We start from the raw sequence: 22303 nt of genomic DNA, 5'->3' as shown, positions 1-22303 counted from the left end.
ACGTGAAGAACAGTAGGCACAGGCTCCCAGCCCCCGTGGGCGCGCAAAACCAGCCCGCTCAGACCAATCCCTGCGCTTCTCTCATGCTGGGTAATAGTATTATCAGCAAGAAAGCAGTGTCTGGATTGGCGCAGAGGAGTCTGGGAGCCTGTGCACCAGCAGAAGAGCGGTGAGGCGGTGGTGAAAGGTAAGTTTTACTATATTTTGTTATTATCCCCCGTGCTGCCCCAGCCGATTTCACTGACAGCAGCTGCCATTGCCTATATAACCAGCATTAACAGACCACACAGAGCTCGTATGCACACAACATTACATCATTGTACTGGGTTTGAATGCATATATATATATATATATATATATCAGGCCACGAAGACATGGGGCATTTTGAATTGTCGAGGTATCGTTTTATCTCGTGGCCCGCCACCCGCTCCTCAGGCACCTGGACGCTGCTGGTTTGTAACCGCGGATTGAGACTGCTGGGCGAAGCGCTAGGAACACACTAGCGCCCCCGTACCTGGTATCCTGAGAGGTGTGTGGCCAGAAAGAAGGGGACAAAGGCATCATTTGCGGATAACACCAAGGCTGCTCTCCTGGACAGTGAACAGACGGTATGCAGCATTATGGGACTAGTAGTCCCCAACACTAGCGCAACCCGACGTTCATTGGACGTGAGGCTCCTGGACATTGTTAAGAGGAGCCAGCGTCGACAAGAGAACACGCCTATTGACTTTGTATCTGAGGAAGGCACACGCCGAAACCGGTCTGCACCATCGTCAATAAAAGCTACCTTTTGAATCCTGTGTGTGTCCCTGGTTTCTCCGTTCCGGCAGGAAGGAGTTTTGAGTTTATATATATATATATATATATATATATATTTTTTTTTTATGCTCCAAGTCTGCCCACACAGTGAGAAGCACTCTGACATAGGCACTGGCTTCAAGCCCTTTATTGGTACAGGTACGATGAGCCTGCTGATTCCTTAGGCAGCTGTACACCACATACGCCTGACGCGTTTCGAAGATACAAACTTCTTTCTCAAAGGCTGGTGGTAGTAAAACAGGTAAGCACAGTCTGGGTCCTGCCCACACCCTAAATACACCAAATTGCACATCACGTGATTGATAGCTCGTTATGAGACAGCGCAGAGTGTTATGGGAGAAGCACCACCCCGCGAATTCAGGGGACCGCTGGAGCTGTGATTCTACAGTTCTGCTACGTGGGACGTGGACACAAGGATAAAGATACGCTCGCCTGCTGAGGTTCATTCATGGGCTTGCAATCTACCGGCAGTACATTTGTCACTTTCAAATGGAACAATTTTCCACTGGGACTTCCACTCCCATAAAACTTATGGTCAGCTCTGATCCGCTCCTATCCTGAAAGTTTGGGGATGATGCGTCAAGTGGGGGCAGAGAAAAAAGGGAGTCTCCAAACCTGTTTTCCCCATGCAATTTTCCATAGGAAACTTTAGCAGCGGCTACAGCCCGAACTGCTGAACGAAATGACTCTAAATTTGGCAAAGAGGTAGCCCTTGGTTTAGAAAGGTGCCTTTTATATATATATATATATATATATATATATATATATATATGAAAACACGATATTGCCCTGGAGCTTGGGAGGTCACACAGTTTGGAATTGGCCATCCGGCATTCTCGTCATTCTCCCCGCATGGTGCCTCAGTTCGTTGTTCTAGCCTGACGCGTTTCGATGCTCCTGCATCTCATCAGAGGCAGCTTGTAATTCACAATCTGGATGAGCCCTCTTTTATTTCCATTCTTTCATGCATGTGCTTTTAGTTTTTAGCCATTCATGTTCTTGTTTTGATGCATGCTGGGAACTTGAGTCACATCGTTTGGTGCTCGAGTTCCAAGAGAGCTTTTTCGTTATCCCTGAGTGGGTATCCCATTGTGAAGTCATTTAAAGCTTATTATTTTTCTTTGTAGAATTCAGCACGGTGTGGAGAGTTGCATTCGACGAACCCCAAACGCTGTGCGGCCATGGAAAGGTTCGTTGGCCCAGCCTCTCTTTTCCTCGGTTGAGAGATGGTGCTCCTCCCGCGGCGTGGGCCGCCGCTTCACATGAAAACACGATATTGCCCTGGAGCTTGGGAGGTCACACAGTTTGGAATTGGCCATCCGGCATTCTCGTCATTCTCCCTGCATGGTGCCTCAGTTCGTTGTTCTAGCCTGACGCGTTTCGATGCTCCTGCATCTCATCAGAGGCAGCTTGTAATTCACAATCTGGATGAGCCCTCTTTTATTTCCATTCTTTCATGCATGTGCTTTTCGTTTTTAGCCATTCATGTTCTTGTTTTGATGCATGCTGGGAACTTGAGTCACATCGTTTGGTGCTCGAGTTCCAAGAGAGCTTTTTCGTTATCCCTGAGTGGGTATCCCATTGTGAAGTCATTTAAAGCTTATTATTTTTCTTTGTAGAATTCAGCACGGTGTGGAGAGTTGCATTCGACGAACCCCAAACGCTGTGCGGCCATGGAAAGGTTCGTTGGCCCAGCCTCTCTTTTCCTCGGTTGAGAGATGGTGCTCCTCCCGCGGCGCGGGCCGCCGCTTCACATGAAAACACGATATTGCCCTGGAGCTTGGGAGGTCACACAGTTTGGAATTGGCCATCCGGCATTCTCGTCATTCTCCCCGCATGGTGCCTCAGTTCGTTGTTCTAGCCTGACGCGTTTCGATGCTCCTGCATCTCATCAGAGGCAGCTTGTAATTCACAATCTGGATGAGCCCTCTTTTATTTCCATTCTTTCATGCATGTGCTTTTCGTTTTTAGCCATTCATGTTCTTGTTTTGATGCATGCTGGGAACTTGAGTCACATCGTTTGGTGCTCGAGTTCCAAGAGAGCTTTTTCGTTATCCCTGAGTGGGTATCCCATTGTGAAGTCATTTAAAGCTTATTATTTTTCTTTGTAGAATTCAGCACGGTGTGGAGAGTTGCATTCGACGAACCCCAAACGCTGTGCGGCCATGGAAAGGTTCGTTGGCCCAGCCTCTCTTTTCCTCGGTTGAAAGATGGTGCTCCTCCCGCGGCGCGGGCCGCCGCTTCACATGAAAACACGATATTGCCCTGGAGCTTGGGAGGTCACACAGTTTGGAATTGGCCATCCGGCATTCTCGTCATTCTCCCCGCATGGTGCCCCAGTTCGTTGTTCTAGCCTGACGCGTTTCGATGCTCCTGCATCTCATCAGAGGCAGCTGCTTGTAATTCACAATCTGGATGAGCCCTCTTTTATTTCCATTCTTTCATGCATGTGCTTTTCGTTTTTAGCCATTCATGTTCTTGTTTTGATGCATGCTGGGAACTTGAGTCACATCGTTTGGTGCTCGAGTTCCAAGAGAGCTTTTTCGTTATCCCTGAGTGGGTATCCCATTGTGAAGTCATTTAAAGCTTATTATTTTTCTTTGTAGAATTCAGCACGGTGTGGAGAGTTGCATTTGACGAACCCCAAACGCTGTGCGGCCATGGAAAGGTTCGTTGGCCCAGCCTCTCTTTTCCTCGGTTGAGAGATGGTGCTCCTCCCGCGGCGCGGGCCGCCGCTTCACATGAAAACACGATATTGCCCTGGAGCTTGGGAGGTCACACAGTTTGGAATTGGCCATCCGGCATTCTCGTCATTCTCCCCGCATGGTGCCTCAGTTCGTTGTTCTAGCCTGACGCGTTTCGATGCTCCTGCATCTCATCAGAGGCAGCTTGTAATTCACAATCTGGATGAGCCCTCTTTTATTTCCATTCTTTCATGCATGTGCTTTTCGTTTTTAGCCATTCATGTTCTTGTTTTGATGCATGCTGGGAACTTGAGTCACATCGTTTGGTGCTCGAGTTCCAAGAGAGTTTTATCGTTATCCCTGAGTGGGTATCCCATTGTGAAGTCATTTAAAGCTTATTATTTTTCTTTGTAGAATTCAGCACGGTGTGGAGAGTTGCATTCGACGAACCCCAAACGCTGTGCGGCCATGGAAAGGTTCGTTGGCCCAGCCTCTCTTTTCCTCGGTTGAGAGATGGGGCTCCTCCCGCGGCGCGGGCCGCCGCTTCACATGAAAACACGATATTGCCCTGGAGCTTGGGAGGTCACACAGTTTGGAATTGGCCATCCGGCATTCTCGTCATTCTCCCCGCATGGTGCCTCAGTTCGTTGTTCTAGCCTGACGCGTTTCGATGCTCCTGCATCTCATCAGAGGCAGCTTGTAATTCACAATCTGGATGAGCCCTCTTTTATTTCCATTCTTTCATGCATGTGCTTTTCGTTTTTAGCCATTCATGTTCTTGTTTTGATGCATGCTGGGAACTTGAGTCACATCGTTTGGTGCTCGAGTTCCAAGATATATATATATGTTTCCCAAAAAGCCTCCGCGCTTAGAGAATGCACTCCACAGGAAATAGTTCCACTGAACCTTTAATGCAGGAAGCGTTTAAAACAGCCCGACAATTTGAATCCCCTACGCGTTTCGGTGCACTGCACCTTAATCATGGGGTTGTAAGGCAAATTAAAAACACAGGCAATGGCATACCACATATATTACCCTATGAGGCACGTGTCCAACAGTGAACAGCATGCCGGGAGTGGTAGTCCCGATTCTTCCTCTCTGGTGAGGTCCGGTTTTTTAATCTTGATTTCTTCTGCCAATAATGAAAGTTTTCCCGACCCTCCAGTGGGCCTCAGGTCAGTCTAAACGCTTCCCAAATAGCTTGTTTCCTCGTGCTGGAACAGGCTGTTGCAGTGCACAGCCACACAGACCTTCCTTCGATGATATCGGCGGTGCACTCCCCCACGGCTGGAGCTGCCGTGTGTAATGTGTTTCCCAAAAAGCCTCCGCGCTTAGAGAATGCACTCCACAGGAAATAGTTCCACTGAACCTTTAATGCAGGGTCGGGAACATTTTCATTATTGGCAGAAGAAATCAAGATTAAAAAACGGACCTCACCAGAGAGGAAGAATCGGGACTACCACTCCCGGCATGCTGTTCACTGTTGGACACGTGCCTCATAGGGTAATATATGTGGTATGCCATTGCCTGTGTTTTTAATTTGCCTTACAACCCCACCAATGGTGCCTTATAGCGTTTCCTGATGTGAACACCGACGAAGGGATTTTGCTCCTGAAACGCGTTTGTTCTGAATAAACCCTTTGCTGATATACTGCTGTACCCGGGAGTGCTGTCTTTTCCTTAACCCGGCTGGACATTATTAGGAAATTGGAGCCTTTATATTACACGCGGACACCACCGCGTGACAGCACCCGCTTCCAAGAGTGACTCGTTTTCTGGTGTATATATACACACACACACACACACACACACAACAATAACACTTCTGAACTAGACTTCAATTATCTCTTTACCAACTCAACTCATTTAAATAAGAGCAAACAACAGTCACAATGATTGGCGGCCATCCTGGGTCGGCATGATGGTCACCCTGATTGAGAATGTGCTATGATGCCATAATAATAGTGGTAAGCGTTACACGAATGCAAGTACAATACTATATACTATGCACCATGGTGGGTAGAAATTATGCAGTATTTGGACTTAGACTCGGTTGATATTCGACTGTAGTTGCAGGCATATTTACCGAAATCAGGTTACATATTTCCTGTTTCTAAAACATCTTACCTGGGAGGCAGGCAGACAGCTGCTTTCAACCCTAGTTTAATTTTTATCCTCTACTGACTGCCTTATTCCTGGGGCCGAGCAAAACGGCTGCCCTAAATGCAAATGATCATTTGTGTATAAAGGTTAAATTACTATTGGGGAATTCGAAAACACGAGTTCCAAGCTATGCTCCTTCACTGACCAACCCATGTGTCGCTTCTGCCCTAATGAACACGCAGGAGCCGGGAGGTATGGAGAACACTTCTTTATTCTAACAGGCATACCTCGGTACTGACTTTCTCCCTCTTACTTCCTTCCTTTCCCCCGCCCTTCCTGTGCTGCCTGTCCTGTCACATACAGGGTCAGGCAGCCACATTACGACATCTCCCCCTTTTGTACAAAGTCTTACTGTGTCTCTCAGATTATCTCGATGAGGCGTTCCGGTCGTCGAGTTTGTCGTCGAGGTCTCTCGGATGGTTCTGGGGTGTGTCGACGATGCATGGGATGTTCCTGTCTTGCTGGACTGGATTGACTGCCGTCACTGCTTCTGCTCGGACTTTCAGAGTCAGTGGACGACTCCCAGGGGTGACGGTCATCTGTTCCATGGGGATTGCATTTCTTGAAGTATGACACATTTCGTGTGATTCTCTTGCGGTCGCCTTGGGCCGTGATCATGGTTCCTCTCCGGCGGCTGACCTTTAACGGATGAGCGAGGTAGCGGCTGTCTGCTTTTGTTCCTCGATCTCGGCGGACTACCACCCAATCTCCTTCTCTGATATCGGTGTGTTTTGCATGCCGGCGCTGATCGGCATATGTCTTCATTTTCAGCTTCTTCTCCTGATCAATATTGACTAGCGTTTCATGATCAATGTTCGGAGGTCGTGACTGAGTCGTGCTGGCCAGGGTGGGTAGTCGCGTGCGTGGGACTCTTCCTAACATGAGAGTTGCTGGACATTGGCCTATGGTGTTGTGGGGCGTAGTGCGGTAGGCTCTCAGCACTTCGTTCAGTGCTTGCTGGATGTCTTTGCGGGCCAGTTCTGCTTGTTGTACTGCTTTCTTCAAGGTTCCCATGAATCTTTCCACCATGCCGTTGGCTTGCGGCCACAGTGGTGTGATCTTTTGATGTTTGAAATCAAGGTGTTTCGCGAAATCAGCAAATTTGTGGCCGTTGAACGGGGGCCCATTGTCCGACTTGACACGTAGGGGAATGCCCCATGCTGCAAATGTCTCGTCAAGTGTTGGAATTACTGCGGTGGCTTTGGTGGATGGTATGAGGTGTGCGAATGGGAACCTGGAGTATTCGTCCATAATGACGATGATGTATTGGCTTGACTTCAGAGGTCCGAAGAAGTCTACAGCGACCTGCTGCCATACTCCTTCAGGTAGTTCCGACATCTGTAAAGGAGCTGGGGGTTCGTCTCGACTTACCAGCTGGCATGGTATGCAGTCCTTGAGAGTGGCTTCCACCATTTGATCTAACATCGGAAACCAGACGCGTTCCCGTAGAGCTTTCTTGGTGGCACTTATCCCTCGGTGTCCTTCGTGAGCAAGATTGATGACCCCTTGTCTCAGTCTCTGGGGAATGACAATCCTCCCCCCTCTCAAAATTAGGCCTTCACTACTAATGGAAAGTTCGTCCTGGACATGTCTGAAGGCGATGAGTTCACGCGACAGTGGACTTTGATCGTCCGGCACATGGCGCCATGAGTTGTTGCGGATTCGTTCGGAGACAGCCTGAATAGTTTGGTCTTGGATGGACGCTTCTTGAATGGTCGCCAGCGGGACAGTGGGAGGACACGCTGCATCGATGACAAAATGCAGGTATTCTTCTGCTACAGAAGGCAGCGCAGCGGCGGTGGCTTTGGGGTGACGGGACATGTAGTCGGCAGGATTGTCCGACTTTCCCGGCCTGTGGACAATTGTGTAGATGTAGTCCTGAAGGCGGAGACCCCATCGCTCAATGCGTGGAGGCATCTTGGCCTTGGGGTTGCCAAAAATGGTGATGAGGGCTTGGTGGTCCGTGACGATGGTGAAATGTTTGCCATATACAAAAAGGTGGAAGTGCTCGCATGCCCAGACCACGGCCAGGCTTTCCTTCTCTGGTTGGGAGTACCGGGACTCGGTATCAGTGAGGCTGCGACTGGCATATGCGATGATGTGGCGCTGGTCGGAGTCCACTGTGTATTGTGCTAGAATGGCGCCAAGCCCGACCGGGCTGGCATCCACGGTGAGCTCTGTACGTTTTTTAGCATCAAAGTAAGCCAGATTGATCGCAGAACTGACGGCCTTTTTGATCTTTTTGAAAGAATGATGACAGGCGTCTGACCATTCGAAGGGTTGTCCTTGGCGAGTAAGTTCTCGCAGAGGGTGGCTGAGCGTGGCAAAGTCCTGAATGTAGCGGGCGCAGTAACTCGCCATACCTAGGAATGAGCGAAGGTCGCTCACATCTTGGGGCGTTGGCGTGTCTGCGAGGGCCGATACCTTTTCAGGATCAGGAGTCATGCCATCTTTAGAGAATATGTGTCCGTAGAATTTCAAGTTTGATTTGTGAAACTCACATTTGGCTAAGTTCAGAGTGAGATTCGCATTGAGAAGTGCATGGCATACCCTGTCAAGGGCAGTGTCATGTTCAGTTTGATCTTTGCCAAACACCAGTAGATCATCGCTGTAGTTGAAGGAGTTCGGTATTCCTTGAATCACACGTCTGATGGTTTCTTGGAAGATTTCAGCAGCAGATGATATGCCAAAGTTTATGCGTTTGTAGCGGAAGAGGCCTTGATGAGTTGTAAACGTAGTGATATAGCGAGATCTCTCATGAAGTTCAAGTTGGTGGTGACCTTTATTGAGGTCCAATTTTGAGAATATGGTAGCTCCGTTGAGGCGGGCGATCATGTCACTGATGTGTGGTCCAGGGTGACGTTCGCGTTGGATGGCTACGTTGGCCGCTCGCATGTCCACGCATAGACGCACTTTGTTATTCTGTCCCTTTTTGGGGACGACGACCACAGGTGATATCCACGGAGTGGGGCCAGACGTGCGTTCAATGATGTCTGCTTTGAGCAGCTCTTGAAGTTCGTCATCTACTGCTTGTTGCAGATGGAACGGTACTTTCCGATGGTGTTGTGCCACCGGTGTGACTCGGTCATCGATGTGTAGTTTGACCTTAAAGTGATTTAGCTTTCCAAGTCCTTTAAAGAGGTTAGGGAATTTTGCCTCGATGTCTGGGGCGTCTTCAGTCATGTAGAGGAGTTCTACCAGTTTGAGCCGTTCCGCCGTTGGCAGACTGAGCAGACAGTCGGCTACATCTGGGCCTTCTACGACGTGGATGTATGCTGGAATCGCTCGATCTCGATATGAGAGGGTGGTGGGAAACCGGCCGAGGCATGGCAACGGTTTCCGAGACATCCACGTGAATATTCTCACCGCTGCTGGTTCTAGCGCTGGACGTGGCTTCATGCTTTGATATTCTAGAGCGCAGATATAGTTCAGTGAGGCGCCTGAGTCTAGGACAAATTTGGCTGGGTGATGTCCGATCTTGATGTCCAGTTTCGGGTATTTTCTTAGACGGTCTGGATCTGAGACCATGCATATGTATTCATCGCTGTCTTGGGACACCGGCGTATGGGTTGCAGAGTCGCTGGATGTTGACCTCGCCCGGCGTGACTGACGTGATCTGAGGGATTGGTCACTGGATCGAGAGGAGCTGGTCGAGCGTCTTTCCCGTTCTTTGACTGCCCGGGCATGATGATGTGTTGAAGATCGAGGTCGTGAGGATCCCCGTCCTGAACGCGATGATCGCTGTCCCGACGACCTGGCCTGGCAGACGATCTCGAAGAGATTGTCTCTGCCACAGCGGTGACATCGTTGTCCCATGGCTGGGCATTGACCCGAGTGTGGGTATTCTTGTCCGCACCTGTAACAGGCTGGAGCTGGCTTGCTAGATTTGTCATGTCGTGCTTCCCGTGATTTATGGCTTGTTCTGGGTCTTCGAGATGAAGTGTGAAATGTCGACTTGTTCGATTTCCACCGATCAGTGTGGTGCTTTTGATCCTTGTGACTTTGAGCTTGAAGTCGAAATGCTTGTTCCTTCTTGTCCGATTTATTTACTTCTATTTTCTTGGCATGGTCTTCCGCCTGATCATTTATGCGCGTCATTTCTTCGATTTCTTCTAGCGAATAGTGTTTCTTCAGCAGACGTCGACGTAGCGATTCAGACTGACATCCTTCGATTATGCGGAGCCGCAGTGCGTCTTCAGTGTTAAAGTCATCAAAGTTGCAGTGGCGGGCTAGCCGTCGTATGCGCAGTATGAAATCACACATTCGCTCTTCCTTCTCTTGCGTGGCTAGATTGAACGTGTATCGTTCATAGTCGAGGTTGTACTTGTGTAAGAATTGCCGGTCCAGAGTTCCTTTGACGTCATCATATGAGGCGGTGGCTGCGTCGGGCAGCTCCTTGATAATTTGGGCAATGTCCTTCCCCACTAGATTGCGTAGGGCAATTAGTTTCTGTTTGGGGTCTTGGACCTGCGACCCATTCATGTAGTCCTCAAAGTCCTCGGACCAACTTTTCCACTTGGGGCCCATGCTGCTGCCGGAGGTAAGTTCCAGAGGCTCAGGTGGCCTGAGATACGACAGTCCCATGATTGTTGGGGGCCCTGGATTCATCACTACAGGGTTGTTTGGTACAGGGTTGGTTGGTGGGGCTTGTGTCACTGGGGGCCCTCCTGTGTCACTGGATGATGTAGGCTGCACTGACATTCCTCATGTAGTTGCTTATTTCTGTATTTATTCTCAGGTGCCTGACTTCAAAATGGCCGACACGAATGAACTATATGGAGTTCTATGGGCGGTGCCTCACTCTAAGATGGCCGCCGTTTGAGACACTTGTGTCCAGATATTTGTAATTTATTATTGCTTGCAGGAGGCGCTCAGCAGGGTGTCGGGCGGTAATTTAGTTTGTCCGCTGCAGGGGCACTGATCATTGGGTTTCAGGGACTCACCCCTTCAGTTCCTTGCCCACGGCGTCACCCGGCGAGTGCTCCTCCGCCTTCGCGCTCTTTTCCTTCAGCAGCTAGGGCTGATGCTGCATGGGGGCGGCGTGTATCTGGGGATCTGGGGTCGCTTCTTCCGCAGGCAGCTCCGTCTCTGGGCTCCGCGTTCAGCAGCGGTAGCCAGGCGGGGTGTGGGCGCGTTTTCGCTCTCTTCGCGCGCCTCACTCCGACGCGAGCTGCAGGCTCGCTGTGTTCGGCCGCTCACAAGCGGCAGGGTGTAAGCGATGTGGGAATTGTTTTTGGAAATCCCACCCTCGTCGCCAGTGTCGCTTCTGCCCTAATGAACACGCAGGAGCCGGGAGGTATGGAGAACACTTCTTTATTCTAACAGGCATACCTCGGTACTGACTTTCTCCCTCTTACTTCCTTCCTTTCCCCCGCCCTTCCTGTGCTGCCTGTCCTGTCACATACAGGGTCAGGCAGCCACATTACGACACCATGGAATCCTGTAGAAATCACGTTATCTCCCTGACCCTGGGGACCTGCCAACCACGAGTATGACACGCCAATTAACTCGAAATCTGCACTTCTAGAAATCTGATGAATAGTGCAAGGTTTATAGCGATGCCTTTGTATGGACAGCTCTCTGCGAGAATAGAGAAACACCGCACTCTTTCTATATTTGAGGTGAGGGCAGTGGTGTTAAGACTAAGGGTTTGCGAGGTTCTGAGACACCCAATAAAACTTGGAAGAGTTTTAGATGGAGAATGAATAATAAAAGTACATTTCAAACGTTTTCTTGATTTTAAAGACATACTCAGAAAATGAGAGGCCTGAAGCGTACCACCAAAGGCTCACTTGTGGGTGAGGTGGCTGTGGACAGGCTAGAGGCCAAGACGGCAGAGTCACTGGTGGATGAGTCAAGGATGATGCCATGTGGCTGGATCCTACCGCAGCCACGCTTTCTTCTTCAGGTTTAGAAGCATCGGCTTGTTGCATAGCCTGGGAATGTCTTACTCCTTCCCTCGGTGTTACCAGCCACAGCGAGCCCTGGTCTCTCAGGACATGTCCCAGCTTCTCTGATGGTCAGACCCCATACTTACAGCCGCCCATGCTTACAGCCGCCCATGCTTACTCTCTGTGGCCTGACCCACAGATAAAGTTCCAAATCTATGCATGTGGGCTAAGATCTACGTTTTGATTGCAACTCTGACTTTTTTAGAATTCAAAATGAGTTCCTGCACTACCTGTGGGAACCTAATGCTGGCACATGTAAGCACATGAGTTCTTACATGTGCTAATATTTTGTATATATTGTTGCAAGTGGGTATCTGGAAGTGAGAATGCAGCACGTGTATGTGTACTTTTGTGACGTTTTTCGTTTCCTCATTGGTGTAAAATGTTTTGCCCTAGAGAAATCCATTCTTCTATACCACGCCCCCAAATAATTTACTGGGATATTCCCTCCTGTTCAGAAAACTGATATACTTCTGCCCTAGACAGAATACCGTATTCCTGCTGGAAGACTGCACCCTAAAGGTTAGTGAATGTCACCTACTTATGAGGAGCTGTAGTTTACCTGCTATAGTAGGCGTGTCAATCTACAGCACAGGCGAGCACCCCAGGTAGGCAGATTTACAAAAACCTACAATTCTGTCAGTATGGCGAAACTCTACATATGTTAGCCGACTGTGCCTCACTCATGTGAATGTGTATTCCTGAAGTGTTATTCTGGGCATTATCAGGCACAGGATTCGAGGTGGATGAGATGAAACTGGGCATTATCACGCAGATAACAGGACCGACTCTGAGGGCGTCTACATGTCATTACCAGCACAGCTCTAAATGAGATTGGCAACAGTAATATTTTCAGGAATATATCTGAAAGTGACTCTATTTTTAAAATGAAACCCTGAGTCAATCTATGCAATATCAGACAAAGAGCTCAGGCTACACATTTTCTTTTTTTTAAAAAGCGATGAGCAAGTGATGTTCAATTTCATTTGTAGTCTAGTTTAAAGATCATCAAAATCAGAACTCTGAGGGAGTTTGCATATTATCACAAGTAGTACTCTTAGGGAGGCTGCATATTATCAACACCAGAACTCTGAGGGAGTCTGCATATTATCACAAGAGGTATTGTTAGGGAGTCTGCATATTATCAAAACCAGAATTCTGAAAGAGTCTGCATATTATTACAAGCAGTATACTCTTAGGGAGTCTGCATATTATAAAAAGCAGAACTCTGAGGGAGTCTGCGTATTATCAAAACCAGAACTCTGAGGGAGTCTGCATATTTTAATAAACGCAGAACCCTGAGGGAGTAAGCATATTATCAAAAGCAATACTCTGAGGGAGTCGGCATATTATCAAAAGCAGAACTCTGAGGGAGTCAGCATATTATCAAAATCAGTACTCTGAGGGAGCCTGCATATTATCAAAATCAGAACTCTGAGGGAGTCAGCATATTATCAAAAGCAGTACTCTGAGGGAGTCTGCATATTATCAAAATCAGAACTCTGAGGGAGTCTGCATATTATCACAAGCAGTACTCTTAGAGAGTCTGCATATTATAAAAAGCAGAACTCTGAGGGAGTCAGCATATTATCAAAAGCAGTACTCTGAGGGAGTCTGCATATTATCAAAATCCGAACTCTGAGGGAGTCTGCATATTATCACAAGCAGTACTCTTAGAGACTCTGCATATTATCAAAAGCAGAACTCTGAGGGAGTCTGCATATTCTCAAAACCAGAACTCTGAGGGAGTCTGCATATTATCAAAAGCAGTACTCTGAGGGAGTCTGCGTATTATCAAAACCAGAACTCTGAGGGAGTCTGCATATTTTAATAAACGCAGAACCCTGAGGGAATCTGCATATTATCAAAAGCAGAACTCTGAGGGAGTAAGCATATTATCAAAAGCAATACTCTGAGGGAGTCGGCATATTATCAAAAGCAGAACTCTGAGGGAGTCAGCATATTATCAAAATCAGTACTCTGAGGGAGCCTGCATATTATCAAAAGCAGAACTCTGAGGGAGTCAGCATATTATCAAAAGCAGTACTCTGAGGGAGTCTGCATATTATCAAAATCAGAACTCTGAGGGAGTCTGCATATTATCACAAGCAGTACTCTTAGAGAGTCTGCATATTATAAAAAGCAGAACTCTGAGGGAGTCAGCATATTATCAAAAGCAGTACTCTGAGGGAGTCTGCATATTATCAAAATCCGAACTCTGAGGGAGTCTGCATATTATCACAAGCAGTACTCTTAGAGACTCTGCATATTATCAAAAGCAGAACTCTGAGGGAGTCTGCATATTCTCAAAACCAGAACTCTGAGGGAGTCTGCATATTATCAAAAGCAGTACTCTGAGGGAGTCTGCATATTATCACTAGCAGTACTCTTAGGGAGTCTGCATATTATCACAAGTAGTACTCTTAGGGAGTCTGCATATTATCAAAAGCAGAACTCTGAGGGAGTCTGCATATTATCAAAACCAGAACTCTGAGGGAGTCTGCATATTATCACAAGCAGTACTCATAGGGAGTCTGCATATTATCAAAAGCAGTACTCTGCGGGAGTCTGCATTTTAATACAAGCAGTACTTAGGGAGTCTGCATATTATCACAAGCAGTACTCTTAGTGAGTCTGCATATTATAACAAACAGTACTCTTAGGGAGTCTGCATATTATCAAAAGAAGAACTCTGAGGGAGTCTGCATATTATCAAAAGCAGAACTCTGAGGGAGTCTGCATATTATCACAAGCAGTACTCTGAGGGAATCTGCATATTATCAAAAGCAGAACTCTGAGGGTGTCTGCATATTATCAAAACCAGAACTTTGAGGGAGTCTGCATATTATCAAAAGCAGTACTCTGAGGGAGTCTGCATATTATCAAAAGCAGAATTCTGAGGGAGTCTGCATATTGTCAAAAGCAGAACTCTGAGGGTGTCTGCATATTATCAAAACCAGAACTCTGAGGGTGTCTGCATATTATCAAAACCAGAACTCTGAGGGAGTCTGCATATTATCAAAAACAGGTCTGTCAGTTAATCTGGGTATTATCAACAGAAGATATCTAAATGACTGAATCTTGCTGTTACCATGAGTAGAATTTGGTGTGATGTTTGGGTATTTTCAGGAGCACATACTAATTATATGGGGAACATCCTTTACAACGCAACTTTTACCCCGCACTACCATTACAACGCAACCATTACAACGCAAGTCATTACAACGACTTGCGCTGGAGGGCGCTGTGGATAGGGAATAGCTTAATTTTCTATCCAACACCTTCCCTACTATCCACGGAGACTGGAGTTGTAATAGAAAATTAAACTATTCCACTATCCAGCGCCCCCCAACGCAAGTCGTTTTAACGACTTGCATTGTAAAAACTGCGTTGCAATGGCATGCGTGGTAAAAGCATGCGTTGTGATGTCATACAACCAATTATATCCGGGTATTGGCAAAGCAGGAGCGCTCAGTGAGTTTGTAACCACGCTGGTCACCATAAGGATCCAACTCTGAGATACACCGGATTTTTAGACTGAAGCTAGGGTGAGTTTCTGTGTTACGACCAGAACGTTGAAATAATTTGTGTCCTATCAAAAGATGTGCTCTGAGTTAGTCTCTGTATCATCGAGGACAGAGCTCTAAGAAACTCTAAGTAACATTAATATAACGGTGCCCACACCAAGTGTGCTATCAGATCGCTTGGGTATATATATGGTGGACGGACAGCAATAGTGATAAACATTTGTCAGTGTTAGATTGGTCTTGGGGTGACCACTTTGGCAGTGCACAGTTTTGATTTGCTACTTTGGTCCGTCCCCCCTCTGTGTCAAGCTGATTTGGGCTGCAAGTGCCGATCGATCGCGCCTGCCACTCCCGCAGCAAAATAATGCTATTTGGGCCTTGTGGGTATCTGCATGAACTGGGCTTCGGCCCCTCACAGGTTCCTTTAAAGTTGCTGAACTACGACACTGGTTGACTCTACACACTCTTTACCTTGGTACCTATTGATGACCTTTCTCAGATCCTGGGCCATCTGCTGTCCAAAGAAATGCACACTCACTGCCCATTCCCCAACCTGGCTCCTTGTGTAGAGGAGGTGTGCCATTTAACTGCGCACACAGCACGGACGTATGACGTTACAACGCATACTTTTACAACGCATACCTTTACAACGAAATTTTTACAACGCAAAAACTATTACAACGCATGTATTTACAACGCATGTTTTTACAACGTAGGTACCTTTACAACGCATACCATTACAACGTAAGTATTGGTAAGTATATATTAATTTTTTTTATGTAAATTAATTGAAATTAATATAATTTAATGTAATATAATTTAATTTAATTTAATTTCATTTAATTAATTTAATTTAAATTTAATTTTACTTTATTTTTACCCTGTACCCCTGTACCCCAAAAACCCAAAACTGACCCTGAACCCTAAAAATACCCTTTTACCCAAAAACCCAAAACTGACCCTAAACCCTAAAAATACCCCTTTACCCAAAAACACAAAACTGACCCTGAACCCTAAAAATACCCCTTTACCCAAAAACCCAAAACTGACCCTGAACCCTAAAAATACCCCTTTACCCAAAAACCCAAAACTGACCCTAAACCCTAAAAATACCCCTTTACCCAAAAACCCAAAACTGACCCTAAACCCTAAAAATACCCCTTTACCCAAAAACCCAAAACTGACCCTGAACCCTAAAAATACCCCTTTACCCAAAAACCCAAAACTGACCCTAAACCCTAAAAATACCCCTTTACCCAAAAACCCAAAACTGACCCTGAACCCTAAAAATACCCCTTTACCCAAAAACCCAAAACTGACCCTGAACCCTAAAAATACCCCTTTACCCAAAAACCCAAAACTGACCCTAAACCCTAAAAATACCCCTTTACCCAAAAACCCCAAACTGACCCTGAACCCTAAAAATACCCCTTTACCCAAAAACCCAAAACTGACCCTGAACCCTAAAAATACCCCTTAAAAAACCCAAACATATAACATTTTAAATATATTTATATACTTACCAATACTTACGTTGTAATGGTATGCGTTGTAAAGGTACCTACGTTGTAAAAACATGCGTTGTAAATACATGCGTTGTAAAAGTTTCGTTGTAATGGTAGTGCGTTGTAAAAGTTGCGTTGTAAAGGTTGTTTCCCACACAGCACACTTGAGAGATACCTTGGGCATACCAGACTCCAGGCCGAAGTACTGGTCCAGCTTTCCTGAGGCCGGAGGCACTGGGCCGTGACCTTGCTCTTTCCTTAGTGGAGCTCTTGCTGTGGTTTATCATAAGCATGTTTGTGTAATAGCAGGAGCTTGCTATGGGTGTGTTTCGGGTGTCATCAGCAGTGTTTGTTTTGTATTATCAAGAGTTTAATGTTGCTATAGTCTGGGTGTTACCCGGACCACAGCTCAATTCTAAGCAAGAGATTTTCCTGTGAACCTTATATATGGCTAAAAAATTATTTTTGGACTGTCATCACCTGAAAGGGAGTTATAAGAAGTTCTGAAGATGCACAGATTGCTGTGGACTGTTCTGGGGGAAGAACATTATGTGTTAGGTGTGGGAAATATTGAGGCAAGATCCTTATAGATTTAAACGTATCAGAAAAGGTACTCAATGGGTTTCCCCCCTAGATGGAGACAAAATGTCTTTCCCTATTTCTCCCCTTCCGATGTGTGGCCACTGCAATCAGACATGAACTTTGTAGAATTGTGAATATTTTAAGACCATCTACCCACTAGGACACTGACACGAAAAATACAAGCTGCTGCTGAACTATACATTAAGTCATAAGGTTGGCAAGTGAAACTATCAGTCATGTCCACCGGGCAGTGATCCCCCCCAGAATATGGAGGTAGGGATCTCGAATGCAACTAATATCGTTGACACAATATTGAATGTCAAAATATTGAAAGGTGAGAAATGATAGATTTTCTATGCCTGTCTCGAGTTATATGCACCTTCACAATATATATATATATCTTCAAGGTGCACAGATGTGGAGTTAAGAATAGTAAAACTATACTTCATCTATATGCACTCATCTTTCAAACGTGTCTCCCTTTATAGACTGTCCACGATATTAGTGTATCACAATATTCCTAGGATCAGTATTCAATAGTACAATCAATTCGGCACATTACCATTTGGACTTAAAGGACTCCTTTGTTTACTAAAAACTGAATTGCCTTAAGAAGCTAGTAAGTCCAAAAACCAACGTGAACATGTCAGCTGAGCCGGCTTTCACAATGGCACTTTTTTGTCTTTGCTCCTTGGCTTTGATTGTTCCATTGAACTTGGGTAGGAGGGCTTTGCACAGTGGAGTAGAACAACCAAGCCACAGCGGATCAGTTTCAACTGTACCATGGGCCTCTATTCGACAAGGCAAAACTCGAACTATTAGACCATTGATATGGTTTATAGTGTGCATCTGCTTATGTCTATTTTATGTTGCTTGAGAGCAGCTTTGGGAGCACATTTAGGACATGTACGAATGGGAGCCTGGCCAAAATTGGAAGGCATCCCACCCTATCAAGCTGTATGTATGTTCATGCCTTTTGGAGGTGGAGGAATTTGCTCTGTTTCTGAAACCAGAGTTTCAGTTTACCCCACCATGATAACCTATGAGCCAGCCACAGAGCACCAAGTCAATTTTATTAAGTGTCAGGGTATTTAGGGCAGGCCTTCTGATGCAGGCTTTTCATGCATGAGGCAGAAATGTATGGCTTTAGTAGTCCTACACAGGGAAATAATCAATTGCCCACATTCTATCGAAAACTCTCTGCATGGCAGGGCCGTTATTATTTTGTTTTGCAGAAATAAACAACGAATATGGGGCCATATGTATCAACATTCCGTTTTGCGATTCCTAAATAGCGATTTTTAAGGAATCCCTATTTAGGAATCGCAAAATGGTATGTATGTAGAAATCAGCTTTTTTTTAGCGATTTCTTAAAATTCCTTAATTGCGATTAGCAAATTGCTAATCGCAATTAAGGAATAATTTCCCATTCATTTCTATGGGCCAGGAGGCCCATAGGAATGAAGGGGAAATGTGTGATTAGCAATTAGCTAATCGCAAATTGAGAATATTTTCAAGGGTGCAGGGGTGTCCAAAGGACACCCTGCTGCACCCCTGAAAATGACATGGGTGCGCATATGGCGCATATACATGCCCTAAGGGCATGTATGAGCGTCACATGGCACCTTTTGTTTTTAAATAAAATGCTTTTTAAAAGGAATTCGCAACTTACCACCAACTTGAAGTTGGTGGTAATTTGCGATTCCTTAGGGACAATTAGCAATATTTTTTTGCATCATACATTGCATTTAACGAATCGCAAATTTTGCGATTCCTTAAATGCAATTGCAAAATAAGGAATAGCAAATTGTGCGATTCCTTATTTTGAACCACATTTGTTTGATACATACCATATTGAGAATTTGCATTCGCAAAGGCCGAAATTCTGCGAATTTCGGCCTTTGCGAATGCGAATTTCAATGATACATATGGCCCATGGTGTTTAGTTCTGCAAAAGAAAAAAATATCCGCAAGCCGCTGTGACATTGTAGCCATCTGGCATTCAAGTTTTGACTGAAGTACTCCCGCCTTGTTGGCTGGAATACTTTAATCAGCACTGTTCCTCCCTGCTGAAACTGCGGGATCTCTAGGTCCTCCTTTGGAATGGTAGCCTGGCTGAGGGAAGGCCCCCACCACCCTTGAGGTGATGCCCTTTCTGGGTTGTGGAATGGCAAGATTTTCAAAGCCTGCATTTAAGTTATAAAAGACAAAAGAAGGGCACCTAAGACAGCGTGAACTCATCTAGATGTATCTTTTGTTGCAGAGAAATCAATGCTTTGTTTTATTTACTATATAAATCAACATGAATATCAACTTTATATTTGAAGACATTTTATAAGTCAAAATAAACACATTTTAACTGACTCTTAATTATTTTTTTAGCACTAAACCTTAGTGAATCTGGGTATTAAGAGCAAAGTTCTCCGTGAATTGTTATGATCCTTCTGGAGTTCCAGCAGGCCACACAGTGCTTTGATATGACACTTTAAAATCTGCACTTGAAAGAGTGCACAAGAGTAACTGAGTTGGAGTTCAACCGGTTGCTTCTGCAGGGTTCTCATTGTTAAGAGGCAGTTTCATTACAGAGCTGTATCACTATAAAAGAGCATTCCAAATGACATGGTATCTATTTTTGGAGGAAATTTGGCTTCAGTATCCACCTTTGATTCCACTCTTCCTACAGTGTTGTGGTGGGTGGCAACAAGAGAGACCAACATTCTCCAGCACAAAGATCCTGGCTATCTCTAGCTGCTACCAGTAAAATCACGATTATTTAATCCCCTGTAATAGGGTCAAGGAGGCTGCTGGCAAGTGAAAACAGTGATTGGCATGCGACCCCACTCTAAGAATTAATTCCTGCTTCTCTGAAAGGTAGAATGACTGAAATCCTACCTAGAAAACTGAGTCTACAAGAGTTGGGCATTTCAGATGACTCAGGGAAAGAAAAATAAAGTTCCTTATTTCCACCAACTGATAAAACTTCAAACTTGCTTAATACCTTCAAACTTGTAATTCTGACCAATACCTAAACAGGAGTTTATGCATATTACGAGGAACTTGTAATCAGCCCCAGTGTACTATATAAATAATTTCCTATGATGGGTTATATGAACATTCCATTGTGCAAGTACCAGAAAGATTGTACGACAGAGAGCAATGCACAGTCAAGATTGCCTGCCACATGCATCTGCTCATTTGGGTTCGCACCACAAGGACGTTCATAGTATATGTGCCATGGACTACCACTGTGCATAGTTAAGTAATATGTAACTCTACGTCTATGCACTGTTGGTACTGTGGAACACAATCAAAGAGAGTTTGTATGAGCTTTCTAGCATACAGAACAGTATTAACTCTTACTGCTACCTTTTTAGGTCTCACCTAGGCAGCACTTGCGCTGTCTCTTCGAGACATGCTGTATTCAGGATATGGCATAAAGCTCCGTCCACTTTCCTGCTTATCTTTTTAATTGGCTCCTATCCCTGTCCTTTGTAAATTGTGGCTTTTCATTGTTCAACAGGCTTAGCAGTCCCTCCTTAGTACCGCCTTGTCTCTTCTTGTAAGCTCCCATTAGGACACCCCCTGTTACATGTGTTGTTATTCCCTTGGTTTTAATTACAACCTCAAAGCACTATTTTCTTAAAAGGCTTAAGGCAAGACACACACTTGGTCCTAATCTAGGCTGGCAGTGGTTACTTCGCTCATTGAAACATCTCACATTTAAATGAGACCCTCTATAAATTTCCCTTCATCGGCTTCACACAGAGTACAACCTAATCCAAAATTAATGTAATCATTTTTTTGTCACATTTTAAAGCTACTAATTGTATACATGGGCATAGCTATTTGAATGTACTCGTAGTACTGTCTTGCATGCAATGCATATGGGTAGGGTGGATTTACCATATCTTCTGCAGGGTGCAGTACTATATGTGGCCAAAAGAGGTTCACTGTGCTGGTGCCTTGCTCACTAGCAACCTCTGGGAGCAACTTATGGTACTGCACCGAGACATGCAGTGCTGGTGCCTTGCTCAATAGGGACATCTAGGAGCAGCTTGCAGGCTTGCACAAAAACATGCATTGCTGGTGACTTGCTCACTAGGGACCTCTAGGAGCAGCTTGTGGTATTGCATCGAGACATGCAGGGCTGGTGCCTTGCTCACTAGGGACCTCTAGGAGCAGTTTGCGGTACTGCACCTAGACATGCAGTGCTGGTGCCTTGCTCACTAGGGACCTCTAGGAGTAGTTTGCTGTACTGCACCGAGACATGCAGTGCTAATGCCTTACTCACTAGGGACCTCTAGGAGCAGCTTACGGTACTGCACCGAGACATACAATGCTGGTTCATGGCTGACTACGCAAGCATTTGCAATGTACTAAGTCTTGCATTTCTGAAAGTATGAGCTATTGGCATTGCATTATTATTTGCAACGCCAATACCTCGAACTATCACTGATGCGAGACCTATTGCATTGCAAATGCTTGTTTGTCTTATGTAAAAGGGGCATCTGGCGTTAAGACCTACATTAATGTATCATTTCTTCCTCCTCCCGCTAGGTGCCGTGAGGCTCTCCGGATCAAGGGAATGGATACTTCAGTGAACAGAGGGGGCAAAAAGAAGAAAAAGCCCGGTGAGCAAAGATTCTTAGGAGACTTAAAAATTCCCCTAAATATTCACAATGCAGGACATCACATATGACACTTTTCCTCAGCCACTATATAGTAGACCACTGCCACACTGAGTTTATAAGTGGAAAACAAGCATTATATCAAAAGTGCACAATAGGGTGAACTGTAACCCCTGCCACTCCTTCCATTGTTCTAATTTCAGATTACACATGGGAGGTGAGAGCTAATGACCGGACCTATCATACCTCAACTAGGAGGAGCTTCCTGTGCTTTGGTCGGCGGAAGTACGCAGTAAGTGTGTCTTTTTGTATTAAGTATATTTTATGTATTCACTTTAGTGGGGATTCCACATATTTCTTAGCTTTCCTTTTATAAACATTTATTTGTCAGAAGGTTAAATATAAAATTTGGTATAATTTGCTTAATCATTTACAAACTCAGGC

The 22303-nt window shown here is 45.5% G+C and overlaps 1 protein-coding gene across 3 annotated transcripts in view; it reads left to right on the top strand.

Moving 5' to 3' along the window:
* Window positions 1–22303, top strand: part of LOC144798880 (phospholipid-transporting ATPase IK-like) — a 694664-nt gene that overhangs the window by 339805 nt on the left and 332556 nt on the right. For all 3 annotated transcript variants that reach the window (XM_078669975.1, XM_078669973.1, XM_078669972.1), the window contains 2 exons: window positions 21789–21862; window positions 22063–22151. In XM_078669975.1, coding sequence (XP_078526101.1) covers window positions 21817–21862; window positions 22063–22151 — 135 coding nt within the window. In that variant the 5' untranslated portion in view covers window positions 21789–21816. The remainder of the gene's footprint in view (window positions 1–21788; window positions 21863–22062; window positions 22152–22303) is intronic.

The sequence above is a fragment of the Lissotriton helveticus genome, chromosome 12 (genome assembly GCF_964261635.1).
Source record: "Lissotriton helveticus chromosome 12, aLisHel1.1, whole genome shotgun sequence".
NCBI classification, from domain to species: Eukaryota; Metazoa; Chordata; class Amphibia; order Caudata; family Salamandridae; genus Lissotriton; species Lissotriton helveticus.
Note: the sequence above shows the minus strand (reverse complement) of the source record. Positions and strands in the feature narration are given on the sequence as shown.